General features: G+C 39.2%; 1 protein-coding gene and 1 non-coding gene across 6 annotated transcripts; both read right to left on the bottom strand.

Moving 5' to 3' along the window:
• Nucleotides 1–772: 772 nt before the first annotated feature.
• Nucleotides 773–17,094, bottom strand: LOC148877587 (protein IQ-DOMAIN 10-like). 5 transcript variants are annotated; one of them, XM_088942188.1, is made up of 7 exons: nt 16,660–17,071; nt 12,981–13,059; nt 12,343–12,452; nt 4,336–4,503; nt 3,238–3,465; nt 1,770–1,883; nt 773–1,678 (listed from the first exon to the last, which is right to left on the bottom strand). In XM_088942188.1, the coding sequence occupies exons 3-7, from the start codon at nt 12,415–12,417 to the stop codon at nt 1,301–1,303; spliced, it is 963 nt and encodes a 320-aa protein (XP_088798314.1). In that variant the 5' UTR covers nt 12,418–12,452; nt 12,981–13,059; nt 16,660–17,071; the 3' UTR covers nt 773–1,300. The 5 variants fall into 5 exon arrangements, with proteins under 5 accessions (XP_088798314.1, XP_088798316.1, XP_088798315.1 ...); XM_088942190.1 differs by lacking the exon at nt 12,981–13,059 and adding an exon at nt 15,824–15,905 and having other exon boundaries at nt 16,660–16,911; XM_088942189.1 differs by lacking the exon at nt 12,981–13,059 and adding an exon at nt 15,816–15,905 and having other exon boundaries at nt 16,660–16,801.
• Nucleotides 17,095–17,311: 217 nt separating this feature from the next.
• TRNAI-UAU (transfer RNA isoleucine (anticodon UAU)) lies at nt 17,312–17,385 on the bottom strand. The gene has a single exon. It is a non-coding gene; the product is annotated as a tRNA-Ile (tRNA).
• Between the last annotated feature and the right edge of the window lie 383 nt (nt 17,386–17,768).

A 17,768-nucleotide genomic window follows, 5' to 3' on the forward strand; every position in this document is an offset into this window, starting at 1 on the left:
TATTATTCATGGGAGATGTTCCCAATACATGGGTTGATGTGCCTGTGAGGTCGGTGTGAGATGCGCTGTGTAAGGAGCAGATCCCAATTCGTTCTCTACATTGATATGTGGGTCCCATGTGTATAGAACATGGAAAGTGATATACAGCCATGCAAGCAGCAGATTCCAGTGGTCCAACTCATATAATATGCATCTCATACACATGCTACATGAATTTCATGAAAAGAATTGCCATACATATATACATACATACACATCAAGACTACAGACATCAGTACAAATTGGTATTGAACATGAAATCTCTTGAGATCTCCTAGTCAATCGCTCTTCTTTCTCTTATTTCCATTTTTTTTAGTTCAACTTCTGGTATAGTCTTACATCCAAAGTAAAAGCTTTTTTTTTTCCAACATCCAAAGTAAAAGTTGAACTTAAATTTTAACTGTCCTATAAACAAAAATTCCTATCGCATTCAACTACTTTAACCCAAATGAATAACAAAAAGATATGGGTTTTGGGTTTTACATAGAAGTTTAACTGGCGGATAGTGCAGAGCTTACCATCTAGGTTGTTCACAGATTTAACCAGTTTGTCCGGTCTCAGATTTTGAAGATGGATGAACAAAAGATTCCCCCTGAGGAAGGAGATATCTCCTCCAGTACCTAGAGCAGTTAGTAGAAATTCCCTATAAGCATAAGCTGAAGCGAAGTTTCTACTCTTAGATATCATTTAAAGTCGTCCTATCAAAGATCCAGTAACTGCACAACCAAAATACTGACAGCAGAATGCAGTAGCCTTCCAATGTCTATTCTTACTAGAAATGATTAAAACAAGGCTTGGTTGATGATTATTACAAGGAACATTAACAATACAAAACTTGTTTGTGTACTTCATGGAAAAAATCAATAATCATAGCGAAGCTGAACTGCATCTCAAGTCAACTTCTCAAGACTGCAGTAAGGCAGTTTTCTTGTTCCCAAGTGGTATGCTTCCAATTTGCAGTTTGGATGCTCCTCAGTGTTGCTACAGATCACAGAATGACATGCTGCTTCTCAGACACACCTTTGCATCTAGGTAAAGACAAACTTTCCACATCTATATACACCATATGCTCAAGTTAATTCTACAAAATGAACATGTTCTTTTATTATGCACACTGAACGGCACACCACAATACTTCACACCATCCACCATAAATAAATGAGAGGATCTACATAAAGGCCTTTGTCTCACTTCTCTGCAATTGGCCAACTCAATACCAAAGAAATGTTGGTTTCATCATTTTGATGATATCACTTTTTCACTACGACAGAAGCTGTTCTTGATTGGTATTTGTTTCTTCAGCTTTGGAAGGAGATGAGCTTACTACCTTACTGTTTGCTTCTTGCACAGATGGTTTATCAGCAGTTGGGTAAGACAATCTTCTTGGCTTTGTAACTCCTCTCCCATTAGACACAATAGGTTTAACTGAAACAGAGATTTTCACTGCAGGTGAATTTGGACTTCTACCAACCTTGCTCACCTGCTTACTCTGAACCTTATTTGGACTGACAGACTGAGAAGGAACTCTGCTTTCCCATGGACGAGCAGCAATCCACCGATCCATCCAGCTCCAACCCCAGTTAGCATTTGCAAGTCCATAAGGAAACTGTCCTTGGTTCTGATTGGAATTAGCCCTCCACTATAAAACACAGAGATCACAATTCTTACCTTCCATGTAACCATTAGAATAAAAGATAGAATTATAGAATTTATATTCATAGTCAACATACCTGATGAGAGAAGGCATATGCCATAGCTCGTTCACGTTTAACTGCAGCTTCTTCTCGCTGTTGAATTCTAGCAAGAATTTCCTCCATTGTATCAGAACCACCAGACCATTCCACCTGTTAGGCACACAACCCATTACTGAAGGTGGAGGCCATATTGTCCAATGCATGGTTCACTATCCACAGTTCTAATCAATTGAGGATCTTTTCATGATTCTATTCACTGACTAACATTTCAGTGAAATATATTCACATGCATCAATTGAAAAAAGGATGAAATAGTAATAAGCTACTATGTTTTGCATTCTCAAACAGATTAAAAGAACACATTTATATCTAGAAAGAAACAAGGCATGGAAGAAATGTATTTCCATAAATATAGATATGCACTAGTGCGGGTAATATTCTATTGCTTCCTCAATTATGATCCTGAAAACCAAAAAAAAAAAAACTATGATCCTGAAAAGGGCAGTGAGTTTATAATCAAGATGGGTTCATATTGAATGGCATAATAAGGGCATGGAATGAAGTAGCACACTCTTCTAAAGAAAGAGAAATAAAGGTGATGGACTAGAAGCCCCCAGCTAGCAATAAAATCAATCTGAACTTCGATGGGAGCTCTATAGGAAACCCGGGACTGGCAGGGATTGGTAGTGTATTTAGAGATTCATCAAGAAAAGTGTTGACAATGTACTCAGGACCTTTAAGGGTAGGAGACTTACTAAAGGCTGAGCTGTTAGCACTGCTACAAGGTCTAAAACTTTCTAAGCAAGCAAACCTTCAAAATTTGGAGGTTGAAGGGGATTCAAAACTGGTTATCTCTTGGACTACCACAGGGTGTAAGGTTCCCTGGATTTATGGACACGCCCAGGGAGAAATAGAAAGCCTGGCAAGGGAACTGAATTCCACTTCCACTTGGATCAGAAGGACTGCAAATGGAATGGCCAACTCATTAGCCAAGCAGCGGGGTCTATAGGCAGAAGTTGCTTTGGGCACTATTGTAATTTTTTTGGGTTTGATTGACAACTTGGGTTTTATTGTAATTTGGTACTTGTTTTCTCACTCGTTAATAAAATTAATCTTTCATTGCTGATCAAAAAGAAAAAAAAATAGGTTCATGCTGACAAGTAACCAGAGTGGGGAAGTAGCTGTGGTATTGACTTGGCTAAGTATATATTCCTTGAAGAAACTACCATTTAGGACTCAGATCTAACCTCCTTTTCTTCTTTTCTGTGCTTTATTCCACAAATCTCCAAGCATGCACAAATCGAAGCACCATAAATATAAAAATAAAATGAATTTATTAAATTATCAAGTGATGAACCTCCAAGCGATCACTGACTCAGTCATCAACAAGAGGAGAATAATGCAACCTTTGGTTACAAAAACAAATGAGCAATGGTTGTCCAAAATAATATTGATTTTTTAAACTTGGGTAATTTTTGCATATGGGATCATGAATCATTCATACCTCTAGCTCATGAAGCTTTTCTTCCAGTTTTAGTTGATTCTCTAGTTTCTTTAGTCTAATGCGGCCTTCTGTTACCATGCAGAGTCTGCGGGCTTTAATCTGGGCCTGTATTCTGCTCCATGAATGAAGGTAACTTAAAGTAGTTGAGGCTTGTTTCTTAACATCATGGCCTTGAGTAATGGATTGTAACCTTACAATCCCTTTCAAACGGCGTAGAGCTTTCCTTGCCTGCCACAAGTGGGAACAAGTATAACAAAAGGAAGCACCAGATGTAGTACAAGTGGGAACAAGTTAACTAATACACAAATTGCATATTAAACAGTAAGATGATAATTGGTGGATTCAGACTACCATAAAAGACCCTGATCAAGCTCTGTTAGATTAAATTCCATGTTCCAAAGTAGGAGGTGAAATAATATAATATAATATATACTTAACTAGTAATATATTTGTCTTTTATTCTGTCTTGAATTTATCATTTAGAACTCAAAACTGCTGATCTTATCTGTGGACCATAGTATTAGCTCCTAAATTATACACTTCTCTATTGCAAATTTAGGATCCAATTATGAAAATTAGAAGTTCACAATTAATCAGGGATTGCTTATCATTTTCCGTTTTGCATCATTCACTGAAGTGACATGGGTAAAAGTGTAAACAGATCCAAAATTTTCCTTATATTCTTTTCTTTGTTTCTCATGCAATCCTTTCATTGTGTTGAAGTCAAAAGAAGGAAGAGAGACTCAAAAAACAAAAAAAATGGAAAGAAAGGAAGGAAAAAAAAAAATTCCCAAAGAAAATATTAACTGGCTCATCAAGGAGGTTGACTTGATATTCATTAATAAAACTGTAAGGAGCCAAAAACACAAAAAAAGTCAGAAGAGTAGCCCCATAACTTTTATACCCCAAAGATCTTATTTATTTATTTATTTATTTTCTTTTGTAAAGCATATCTCAAAGAATTCTTATCCTCTTTACTTTACATATAGACATATAATAAGAAACTCTTTATGATGCTAACTGAAAAGGCTGGAAAAACAAAAGGGACAAATGAGTTAACCATGAAATTAATGTCTAATAGAATGTACTTATGTATACCATATATGCCCGAAATGCAGTTTGAATTCGAGTTGCTGCTATATCCTCAACTGGTGCACTGAGTGCATTGGGATTTCCACTAGAAGCACCACCGGAGAAATTACTTGTCTCTTTACGAGAACGATGCTTCCACTTGAACCCGTTTGATTTTTCAGTAGTTGTTGGTTCCTGTCTCATTGGATAAAAGCATATTAAAGAACAGTCAAATAGCATATGATGTTCCTAGATTATAGGAGATATTACAAAAAATTCTAGATAAAATAACTATCTAAGTAGAAACAAATGAACTGAACTAGGTAATAGATCACTTTTTTTTTGATAAATAAGTAAAACTAGGTAATAGATCATAGTGTTGTCTTAACAAGGTGAGGGACTATTAGCATTATGCTCTACATATGGTTCACCTGTGACCAAAAGGATTATATAGGTGGCCACCTCTCAGTAAGTGATAAATAAATTGCACTGTTCATAATCTCTCAATTGTGTAGTGGTTTTTTGTCATGATCATTAAACTATGATACCTGGAGACTTGTAGATACCTATTAACCAGTGTCGGACATGATATTTACCCAATGTGACACAGGGTACTGCATGTACAACTCAGAGTATACTCTATGGAATTAACGCTTTTAAAACGTATAAAATGGTAGGTTTAGAAAATTATGCTATAAAAAATCTAAGTTAGGATCTTAGGTAAATGCACAAGATATAAGTATTGTGAAATGACACAGCTTAAAAAATAGACAGAAGCATGAATAAGCATATTAATGGGATAGCCATACACATACCCATGTCTGAGATGTTAGGAAATAGAGAGTCATGTTCAAATTTCCCATCTCAGGAATTAAGCAAGACTGAAAAATTGAATGGCACTAATTACCCAATGTGGAAACTGTTCGGGTCATGGCTGAGATGGTCCTAAGAGACACGTGGCTGCCCCATCATAGTCCAGTCAGCCCAGCCACGTCGGCATACCTCGGCCAGCTCCGCGGCATACATGGCCTCTGCGACCTAGGCCGGGCTATGCTATTACTGTGGTCCCCCATCTTATCCTCTCAGCCACATCAGCTACATGTCATGTGGATGAGCATAACAACGGACAAGGAGTAAGGAAGACAACTCCGCTGGGGAATAGGACTCTATCCCAAATACCTCGGCGGCCAACCTCATCCTGACAACCCCGGAAGCCTAATCTGACCAGGACATGGACCTTCGGCTATAAAGAGATACTCCATGCTCAAGGTAAAGGACCCCAACTTCGGACACCCGTATTGCTAATTAGCTCGGACCAGCACCCTTATTGCTCGGCCCGACCATCTACCACCTTCTACTGACTTGAGAGTCCTTGAGCATCGGAGTACCTACTCGGGGATAACTCCTCGGGCCTCTGACTTCTCCTTTCTTGATCACAGGTCTTGTAGTGCGGCCTCGTCCTTGTAGCTTGGCACCGCCCTGTTGGCAAGGACTATCTGGTTGCTCTCTTCAATTCATGCACCACCTCGGATTGAGCAGCATCAGATTGATGCCGTTCGTGGGAAACACATAAAAAGCCTTTCCTGTAAATATTTCATTCCTCACCGCGCAATCAAGAAAGCGATCAAGATGCCCAAGAACTAGTCCGAACGATCAATAGGTCGAGCCCCATCTCGGGAATCTCGGCATTGCAGCCCTCCACATCAAGAAATTCCATAGCCTCCAGCCATGGTTGATCTTGTACAGTTTCGAGCAATGCAAGAGAAAGTCGATAAGATATTTGAGATGATGCAAACACTAGGATCCGCAGCACCGCCCAACCGGGCCGTCCCCCCCCCCCACGCCCCGGCACGCACGAAGGACGATCCTCATCCTGAGGACCCCAAAACGCGTTGACCGGAAAGGAGGGGAGCGCGGCCCGATCATGAGAAGCAAGACACAACAAGGAAGTCTGCCTCCACGGCCTGCTCCCGCGAGCCCGACAACCGCACACATGCACCACTGCACACACACCGCGTAAGCCGCGCTACACAGCCACGCTACACCGTAGCTTGATGCACGTCACCGATTCGGCTGATCTTTGAACGACTTGAGCCCATGACGCATAGCTTGACAGCGTATTTCCGACCAACTTGACTCGACTGTCCACGGCCCGAGCCTGAGGTCGAGAAGAACGCCCCCGCCCATCAAGGCCTGAGGACGGTCATTAAACTCCACTCACCCACTGACTAATAGTCGGTCAGAGCTAGCTGAGCAATGGCCAGCCCTCAAAGGGCCCCAAAAGCTCCCAAGACCAGAAACTGAGCATCCCAAAGATGAGAGCTCAGAATATGCTCTGGCCCCACTAGCCGGAGACTAAAGATCTCGGTCAACCCCAGACCTCAGCCAAGGTAGGGCCAAGGAACCGAAAAAAAAATGATGTATGTATGCACACAAGTTCAGACAAAAAAAGTTTCATTAAGTTAAACCATCAGTACAACAGGTTAAAGCTCAGCATACCTAGCTATTACAAGAACAGGAAAAAACATAGAACCCCGCAGCCATTCAATCCTCGACGGGGGGATCAGTGGCCTCGTCGCCGTCCTCACCATCTTCACCATCCCCGTCCCCATCGACCTCCCCATCAACGAGATTGTCCAAAGTAGGTGAAGTGTCTAAGTCATACGCCTCCCAAGTCTACGCAATCTCGCTTAGCTCTGGGCAATGACGTAGAGACTTCCTACAAAAGGCATTGAATCTAGCTTCAAAGGAAACTAAGGCATATTGGTCCATCTCTTGTCAGAGCTCTACCGAGGCCTTGTATTGATCTACCGCCTCCTCGGCAGCCTCCTGCCTTAGCCACTCCTTCTCTGCCTTCAGCTCGGCGATCTCCTACCTCAGGCTACGCACTGCGTTCGCCTGCTCAACCAATTGGGCCTTCAGCTCGGCCACCTACTTCTCCAGCGCAACTAACCACTTCCTTGCCGCCCGAAGCTCGGCCTCCCATCAGCATCAGAAAGCCCTTCCTCAAAACCCGACCGAGTTATTCGGAGCTCGGCACACCATGGCCGAGCATCACAATGGCCTCAACACCGAAGCTCGGCCTCCCACTAGCATCAGAAAGCCCTTCCTTAGCACCCGACCGAGCTAAGTCCCCAACTTCGGAGCTCGGTACACCATGGCCGAGCATCACAATGGCCTCAACATCAAAGTTCGGCCTCCCATTGGCATCAGAAATCCCTTCCTCGGCACCAGGCCGAGCCAAGCCCTCCGCTTCAGAGCTTGGCACACCTTGGCCGAGCATCATAGTGACCTCAACACTAAAGCTCGACCTCCACCAAGAATTGAAAAGACCTCCCTCGACACATGGCCGAGCTAAGAAACTACGTAGCATTTCAGCCAAGGAACGAAAAGCCCTTCCTCGGCTCCACCAGGAAGATAGAACTCGAAGCTCAGCTCGACACTTTGGCGAAGTTAGAATTCTTGGAGTTTTGCAGCTGACGATTGAAGGACTCCCCGGCCACAGCCCACATTACGTGGATCTCACATTCTGGCAAACGCCGAGGAACATCAAGTGGATCAGACTCTCAACCACACTTCATGCCTCAACTTCAGAACTGGGGGAGTGGTGTTCGGGTCATGGTTGAGTTGGTCCTGAGAGACACGTGGCCGCTCCGTCATCGCCCAGTCAGCCTGGCCACGTCGGTATAGCTCGGCCAGCTCCGCAGCATACCTGGCCTCCGTGACCTAGGCCGGGATACAATATTACTGTGGCCCCCCATCTTATCCTCAAAGCCATGTCAGCTACACATCACGTGGATGAGCATAACTACGGACAAGGAGTAAGGAAGACAACTCTGCTGGGGAATAGGACTCTATCCCAAATACCTCGGCGACTAACCTCATCCCGACAACCTCGGAAGCCTAATCTGACCAGGACACGGACCTTCGGCTATAAAGAGATACTCCATGCTCAAGGTAAAGGACCCCAACTTCGGACACCCATACCACTACTTAGCTCAGACCAACACCCTTATTGCTCGGCCCGACCATCTACCACCTCCTACTGACTTGAGCGTTAGAGTACCTACCTGGGGATAACACCTCGGGCCTCTGACTTCTCCTTTCTTGATCACAGGTCTTGTAGCGCGGCCTCGTCCTTGTAGCTCAGCACCGCCCTACTGGCAAGGACTATCTGGTTGCTCTCCTCAGTTCGTGCACCACCTCGGATTGAGCAACATTAGAAACGTAGCATTAGGCGTATTTTGGAAGAAGAAGAAAGCGTTGATTATATCCTACATAAAACTGCTCTTAATGTGTTTATCGATGCTACTCCTTTAACTAAGATACATGAATATAAAAAATGGGAGAAAGATAATAAGAAGGTTAAGTCTTGTTTGCTAACATTTATGGAACCAGATATAGAAATTATTTTTGAGGATTATAAGAATGCCAAAGATTTGTTTGAAGCTCTCAAGGAATCATATAGGAAGGTAAAGAAACCTATGTGCAATTACTAATTGAAAGATATTATGGATGTAAAATAAGAGAGGGAGATTCTATAGTTGATCATATCAATAAAATGAACATAATAGCTAAAGAGTTGGCTGCTACAAATAACCCCATTCTGGGTAAAATTCAGGTTTCTACTGTCTTACATAGCTTTCCAGATTCATGGGAACCTGTAGTAATTGCCTTAAATCTGAAAAAGCAGTAGATATGAAAAATTTGCCCACTCTCCTAGGATTAGAAGCAAAAAGAAAGAATAAAAAGAATATGAATAATCCCATAGTTGCGAGTTCTTTATTAGCTGAAACCTCCAATGAAAGTGAGAAGTTCCAAGGCAAAAGCTTTTTTTTTTTATTTTTATATATGTTCTAAGGCAAAAGCTTTTGTTTTTTTATAAATGTTCTAAGGCAAAAACTTTAAACCAAAGGGCAAGAAGTTTCAGAAAAACAACAAATTTAAACCCTCAAATAATTACAAGAAAAACAAAAGGAAAATGCTTTGAATGTGGAAATCCTAGACACATTAAATTGAATTGCCTTGAATAGAATAAGAAACATAACTCAGAAAATGCTGTTCAGACCTCGGTCTTAGCCATGGTAGCCGAGGTGCCCGAGCTGACCTGGCTTGCTGAGGTGTTCGGAAATGCTGAGATGTCATCTAATCATCAGGCCACTGTGCATGTCCGCATGCTAACAGGTCGGGCCAAATTACCCCTCATCAATTATTATTTTCTTAAAAATGTTTGTTTGTTTTCCTTAATCGTGTTTTCAGCAAATCACATGTGGAAATGTCTTATGTGAATTGGACTCTTGCCAAGTCATTTATATTATTAGTTTGACTTGGATAGAGTCAATGGGTAATTGGCAAGCTCTTAGGAGAGAATCCTGCCCATAGAGACACTTGTCTCAACCAGGAGGAGTTAAAACACAGCCTAGAAATAGTTTGGAATGTTTGGAGAGAAATGAAACCCCAACTAGTGGCTCTTCTAACGTTTTGATATTTTTTGGAATAATAGGAGAGTTGATTCAGTTTCATGTGCTAGTAAGAGTTAAGATTCAATTCTGGTTATATCCTAGTAGCAAACTTGTCAACAGTTTACAATGTTTTCCAAGAGCCAACCCCATATGATGTATTGACCTTAAAAATACAGCACTTGGAAGAAAATAATAGGCTGGTTCCTCTGAGAGGGAGGTGCAGAGGCAAGGTATTATTACCAGACGTCCAACTAATGTAGCCATGATGGACTGGGACCCCTAAGCAGGCCCATTATCAGGTTCCTTGTTTTTATGCTTTGGAGAATGTGTTGGGGAGATATTTTGCAATTTTTATCTTTATTGTGGCAAAAATTTCTTTGCAAGAGAAGGTTCCTGTCGTCTTTAAGAAACCCTAGACGTGCTTATCTAACATGTTCCCTCTCTATAACCTCTGGCTGTGGGCTGCTGGAGTAGGTCTCAAAGTTGAACTGAAGAATGAGCCATGGACCATGGTATGGTAGGCTGGGTTTGAAATGAACCAGACATGCTCTCCTTTCTTGGGATGCAGACCTACCTCTTTACACCTTTGGAGCTCATTGACACTATAGGGGATTTATAAGCTTATGCATCTACGTCTAGGGAACTCCCCTTAAATGATGATTTGTTAAAGGGATAAGTTTTTCAATGATATGGTGGAACAACCTTCATGTAGCTGATCCAATATAGTTGGGATAAGGCTTGATTGAGTAAAGATTACTCAATGGCCTAAGGCTTTCAAGCTCTACATTCCTCAACTTATAAGTGTCTCTAATGCCAGGACCAGGAGTACTAGGGGAAAACATTAAAGTTGAGCTTCTGATGTCCATAAAACAGAAGGGGAATCCAAAACCTCTGAAGATGAGCTACTTATTTTACCCTTAGATATAGTTCCCAAACAGTGGTCAACATGCATTGCTCTAGATAATGTTATTGACAGATTCAAACTTGTCAAGCATTCAATAACATGCATTGCTCTAGATAATATTAGTCCCTCATATTGCATATATAAATGTGTAAAGTGATGATGCCCTAGATTTTCCTTTTTTCTTGTAAAGAAAAGAAAAATAGGAGCAGAGGAATCACATATAAATCTTGTCAAGGAAGCTTGCTAGAAGGGAAAGTAACCAATGCTTTGAAGAAATTTTTAGAAAACCATCCTAATTGCAGAATAAACATAAACATTATGAAAAATTTTCAAGTCCATTCTTTGGCAGAGCCTAGACATGAAGGACTGCCCCGCCCCCCCCCCCCAAAAAAAAAAAAAGGAAAAATAAAAAAACGAAGGAAAAAGTTTGCTTATAGCAGTATTTCACATCCTTATAGTGTAGATCAAGATCATATCTATTATAGGATCATGACTATTATATTTTCTTAGAGTGTAGATGAAGATTATTCTATTATAGGATCATGACTATACTTTCTGAGGTGCTATAAAGTAATGTTTCTAGACCTGAATCAAATGTCAAACTGCCAAAGTTAGTAGTCATATCCAAACTGGTTGGACTATCCAATACATGAGAAAAAAACTAATAAGCATAAAAACTAATAAAAACTATAAACAAATATGAACTTGTTGATTTCCTTTTGATTTATAAATGTTTTCAAGCATTTAAATATCTAAAATAAGTAATGTTGAATCAAGAAAGTGCTCACTGGATTAAACAAAAATAGCCTGGTTTAGTGTCAGGATGACCATTAAAGAAGTTCAACATTTTGTCCCATTACAGGCTTCAAACATCTAAAAGGGTTCATCATCAGCCTACATCATATTATGGCATTAATTTGTGGCCTAATAGAAACAATATATTATATTGGCACTTGGCATACTTATTTTGTGTTATAAAGGCAATGGATACAATTTTCTGCAATTTTATATTCCAAACTTTATATAAGGATTTATTTATTCATTTATTGGATAGGAAATAGGAACATTTATATCCATTTACAGTTTAATGTTCTAATAGAATCAAACAGGAATGATACTTCATTTCTTTAATTGTACATAGTCTCTCCATAATCATCAAATTAGAATTCTATCACTGGAACTTAGTATAATAGAAATACTACAAATTGGAGAATTATAAACAAAATATTTGTATAAGAAACAGAAAGGCTGTATATCCCTTAGTTACTTACAGCCTGTGGACAAGTACTGCTGACCAAAAGACATCTCAAGTAATGGGGTATTGTCAACGTTTGCAAGTTAGTTGGTTAGGTAGTTAGATATACACAATCAAAAGATAGATAAAGATAGACCAGTACTAGATTGTTAGATAGACCTAAGGGAACAAAAGGGAATTCATTCAAATTAGAGAATTCATGTACAATCGAACCCTGCTAATTTTCTCAGAGAAAAAGTGTTTCATGTCCCATGAAAACTTAATCTTCTTGATAATCTGATTTACTTAAAGCAAATATCTATTCCATTAGCAATGTTAAGTAGAGTACCAACACTTATTTCCTTATAAAAATAATGGCCTACCAAAGAAATAAGCAACTTAAGTGTCATAATAGCATTCCAAGGAAAATTTACCTTGACTTGCTTCAATCTGTCTTGCTTCTGCTTTCTTAGGCTAATTATTGCCTTAAACCAGTATCCAGAACCCATTCCTATCTATCTGGTGTTGGATGAGTACATACAACCTAATATGAACCAATGGTCAGTACACTTCTCTTGGGCTATAAGTGGACATTTGAAGAAAAAAGGAAACCAGTTTACATGAATAAATAAGAGAAGTAAAAGTTGAAGGTTGATGGCTAAATAGATAAATGCATATCAAAGTCTCCCTGACACTTAATCACACATAAGTTTTCCTGCTTTGTACACAAAGAAGTGATTTTTGTGAACTTAATAATAGGTAAAAGTATGCATATCCCTTCACTAGAAGAAAGAAAACTAATTCATGATTATGAGAGAGGAAAACTGGTATATTAAAAAGAGATGACATAAGAATTACAAACTCATGAAAGAGGTAGGCATTCGGGACTTCAAAATTTATAGGCCCATAGTTAAATTTTTAGTAATTTTAAGAAACAGTAAAAGAGACACTGGGTCTTAATATCCCAACTGTGTCCAGACAGCAAGTACCGAGAAAAAAGTTCCCCCAACAATCATATATGCAAGGATCCAAAGAAGTCTAAACAAAACTAGTTGCAGGGGTTGGGAAACACCGTTGTCCCTATTTCCTTCAAGCAAAAGAAAAATGCCAGGAAGGCAGTTGCTAAATGCAGCTCTATGTGGACAACATACCTGAGAAAAATTATCAAATACAGCAACTTTTATCAGCCCTGTGGATTATATATTCCATGTCTTTCAACACTCAATTGAATTTATAGAAAAGGCAAATGAAAACAGAAGAACATGTTGAATGAAAGACTTTTTCTTTTTGGGATAAGGCACAGCAACCTAAATCACTAGTTGTCACTTATATTTGGAATAGGTTCAGTTTGACCCAATTAGGAAGTTGGTTCATGATAATTCACGCAAACATATTTAGCCCAACAAATATGCTCCTTTAAAGAAAGAAAATTCTAATCAAGACATCACCAATTAAAAGGTATATGAGACATGATTCACAAAACAACAGATAGAACCTAAAAGATGGGAAACTAGGAAGTAAGTTCCATAATTTTTCCTAAAATCTTTCACACACACATGTAATCAAAGAAACCCTAACCAAATGAAGGTAAATCATCTACTTATGCATCCATAAAGACCAACCAATGCTGATTCTAGCTATTTTGGGGCCTTGGGAGGGGTATTCAATAAGGACATAATCTCCAGCAATTTTGTTCTCAGTGCAAGGGCATAGACATGTAAAAGGCCATAGACCTGGTTCAACCCATCTTGAACCAAAACTGAGTCGGCCCAGTCCAACCCGGGTCACAGAATAGCAAACTGAGCCAAGCCTTGAATTAGACATATGGACTAGTCACTAGTGGCTGACAACTGGCCACCTATGCTGACATGGCATAGTTAGAAGATTCTATAAACCATCACAAATCATATTTAAGAAAGAGGAGAGAAGTATATAAAGAAAGCTCATTCTCAAATCCGGGCTTTAAAAGGCAAAATTTATAATTTATTTAAAACAAGCTTATTTCCTAAAAAACATTTATTTGGATTTATTTCTCAAATACATATGTGTTTATTGGTGTAGCCCCGGCCTAAAATAAGTGTTTTTTTTTTCTAATATGCTTATAAGTACTTCCAAAGAAGAGGCAAAATGGGCCAATCTTTTGGAGGGGACAAATGCAGAGTTCCTTCCATGGAATATGTGAGGCTCGTTTGATTGCCGAGCGGCCATTAATGATTTAAATTAATCCAGTAATTACTGCTTGCTTCTAAATCTTGCATTCTTAGTATGCGAGGCTTTTCTTTGTAAAGATTGACAAGTAGTGCTATACGTCGTTAAAGTTATCAAATGTTGCTCATCCTTTGGCAGAGGCAGATCTGATTTCCATTGCACGATACTCCCCACTGACTTTCACTCTCGCTCTAACTACAATCTCTGCCTTCCCCACCACTTCACCAGAACTATGACCAGTCTGATCCCTCTCAAGAGGGCATGTAAAGCAGCCCATCAAAGGATCTGGACACTCCACTTCTTCCTCAACCAATCCACCAAACTACCGCCACTCCTTGGACCTTTCATAGATCCAACCGTTATCTCCTTGTCCATGGCCAAACACTCAAATTTGAACCTGCATTCTTGTGAATCTTAAGTATCAATGCAGCATAAAAGGTGTAAATAACATACCTAGCCTGAGTATCTCTATAATATGTAACATGTATACCAAGAAATCCATACACTAGTTAACAAGAACATGAACCTGCAGTGAACCAAAATAGAAGCCTACCCCAGCTAATTATTAAGTATGGTCACAAATCAAACCACACAAACTCAGAAAAATAGGTAACCATGAGATAATAAACAATGCCTTATACTTGTTTTTTTTTTTTTAAATGATGAAAGAAAGAAAAAGGATTATCAAGAGTCAATAGTTGTAATGTTATCAGTTTGTTCTATCATGGAACTAATAAACTACAAGAAATGGATGATCTTCACAGTTACCAAGTAGATATTTGGAGCAACACAAGCACCAAAAGGAATTAAGCAAGCTTTCAGTACTTCAGATGATCAAACAAAATGTCTAATCAACATGATTTTCAATTGCTGTCTCCTTATCCCCTATATTTGATGATATAGGAAGAAAATACTGCTAATTTGATTATGCATTCCAATTATATCGCTTGTAAATCTCTGAAAGTTACAAATGTAACTGGATTCAATGTAATATGCAAGGGTTTTTCTGAGACATGTTTATGTCCATATCCACCAATAATCTACTTTTCTAGCAATATCCTTCCTTTTCTTGTCCAATGAAGCACGTAAATTAGAACCAAAAAAACTTCCACCCTAGGTGATTATCACTTATTATGGACCGCCTCTTGTTCCTACCACCAGCTTTGCTATCATTATAAAACTTATAAAATTGGAAGAATATTGCATCTTAGATGCTTATAGGCACCCACACTTCCTGGAAATTTTAGAAGCAGAACTCAAGTACCTACTCCCATTTATTTAACTCAATGAAGAGTAACAAGGACTCACTTCCCAACAAGTGTGGGAAATGTACAATTGTAGTAACACAAAATGGCTCATGGAATCTCATATCCATCCATCACCATCCTTACTAGAAAATAGAATATAATGAATCTTCCTTTTTATTAGAACTGAAAGCTATGGCACTTCATGCATTGCCAGAGATCCTAACTTCTATCTTAGTAACTGTCAATTGCATCTTGAAGCAACCTAACACCACAATCCAGCTTGTAAAATCCATAAGACAACCAATCCATATGCAACATCTTGGACAGTTATTGTCTATTTGGAGTAAACTCACAAGTGTCACTACAGACAGTTGCACCTAAATGGAGTTCACAGTTTAGTCCTTAAATTTTCCAAATAAAAAAAAAAAAATCAAAGGGAAACATGGACTCACTTTCACACCTTTTTTCCTTGGCAATCCAGTCTTATACTTTAAGATATTCCTTCAGAACTTTGCCTCAACTTTCTGTTTCTCTCTTATTTTCTGTCAAACCAAGCATAGCTCAAGGAAAATGCAACAGATTATCCTTGGTTCAGTCCTAGCTATCTTTCCAAAACAAAATTTGCAAGAGCGAAAATAACTCAATCTCCCATTATAGGTTTAAATTTTAATGGAACTGAATACAGGAATAAGAAAGGCATTGATGAATAAGTTATTGTATGTGCTTAAGCATGAACAATGAAATACAATACCTATTACCATTTGAATCATGAAAATAAAATGGTCAAAGTTTCAATGTGTTAGATATGTTGAGATCAGAGATTTTATATAACTTTGTGATCTAAAATCTTCACAGTGGAAAAAAATTCCCTACATATTCTAGATAAAGGAAAGAACACGTTATCAATCTAACTAGCAATAATTGAGATCTGCCTAAATACCTTAGACCCAATTTTCTTTAAAATAAAAAATAGCCCTATTATTGCTACTACGGTACCCTCTGCAACATAGTTGACCTGTTTCTTTGTGTTTGTGCTTGTCTCCATTTTTTGCTTATTTTCCTTCTTGACAGCCAGAGTATTTCAAGCTATTCAAATAATAAGAACAAATAAAGCATGTTCTTCAAGTCCCCATCAGTTATTCTTATGGTTACTGGGAATATTTCTATCTTCGCTCTTCCCTCTCCATTCTAAGAGAGCTTGGGCACTCACATTTCTAATAGAATAAGAAAAGGCAACAAAACAAAACCAGAATAATGAAATAGAAGCAAAAGCAGAGATGGGTAAGGACGACATACCAGAGAAGCAGCTGCGTGCGCCCTGAGGAGGTGTTTTGGCGAGATGGGTTGTGGAGATTTAGGAGAAAAAAGGCTGTAGAAGTAGTAGTGCAAGAGAAGAAATGCTTGGAAGAGAAAGAAAAAGGTGGGTGTGGATTGCCATGGCCCATCAGGCCATTACCAGCTTTTGACAAAGGAGTTAAAAAAAGAAAAAAGAAAAAAGAACAAATGGAAAATTATAAAATTGCATATAGTTCTCTGTCTGTATTTGTTAATCAGAGCCTCAACCGACGCCCCAACTCATTTGAAGCTGGTGGTTGATCTTTGTGAGGTCCAACTATAGGGGCTACAGTGACAGGGGAACCGACGATGAGTCGATGACAATGTCTGATGGAGATGCTTCTCCTTTCTTTATTCTTAGCCCTCTAAGATCGAATCTATTTACAAAATTTTCACGTATATATTAGAGAAAGAACAGAAATTAAAACCGATGGTTTACGATGATTCATGCGGATTGTTTGGTCATTTGTCGGGTGGCTGGTGCTGGTTGGGTTGGATTTCTCATCAAATCTATTGGCTTCATGAAGACAAAACCATGTTTGGATGTTTGACTATTGACCCGAGAATTTGGCGTTCGTTGGCCTGGCAAAAAAAGAGGTTTTAAGAGAAGCCATGGTCCCGGCGGGGCTCGAACCCGCGACCTTCGGCTCATAAGACCAACGCTCTAACCAACTGAGCTACGGGACCGTGACGTCCAGTTTGTACACAGTGTTAAATGTATACGTCAGCATGGACCATCAAGAGAAAACTTGCTTATGAAGAAAAAATTATTTTCTCTTTTAAAAAAGAATCCTTTTATTTTTTTTTAATTTTGATTTAACAATATTTTGACAAAGTACATGTGACATGGGTGGAGATTATTAAACTCTATAATTAATAACATCTCATCTCATCATGGATAATGATGGAGCCTCACTTATTTATATGCATCCCCAGCCCAAGTAGAATAAGAATTTGGAGAAATGATGGGGCCATGGCCCACAGCAGACACCCACGAGCCCGTGAAGCCTAAAAGGACAAAACTCGTATAATTAAGTGGGATGGCAACATCCTTAAACCCTTATCTGCTG

The sequence above is a fragment of the Nelumbo lutea genome, chromosome 1 (assembly GCF_056320005.1).
Source record: "Nelumbo lutea isolate HS-2025 chromosome 1, American lotus-T2T, whole genome shotgun sequence".
NCBI classification, from domain to species: Eukaryota; Viridiplantae; Streptophyta; class Magnoliopsida; order Proteales; family Nelumbonaceae; genus Nelumbo; species Nelumbo lutea.

What these genes read in the sequence shown, in the direction of transcription:
- LOC148877587 (XM_088942187.1), bottom strand. Translation starts at nt 12,417, where the DNA reads ATGGGTTCTGGATACTGGTTTAAGGCAATAATTAGCCTAAGAAAGCAG. An exon ending in AAAAGCTTCATGAGCTAGAG is followed by an intron (nt 1,884 to 3,237) that starts GTATGAATGATT and finishes TGTGCCTAACAG; the next exon opens with GTGGAATGGTCTGGTGGTTC. An exon ending in CATATGCCTTCTCTCATCAG is followed by an intron (nt 1,679 to 1,769) that starts GTATGTTGACTA and finishes TGTGTTTTATAG; the next exon opens with TGGAGGGCTAATTCCAATCA.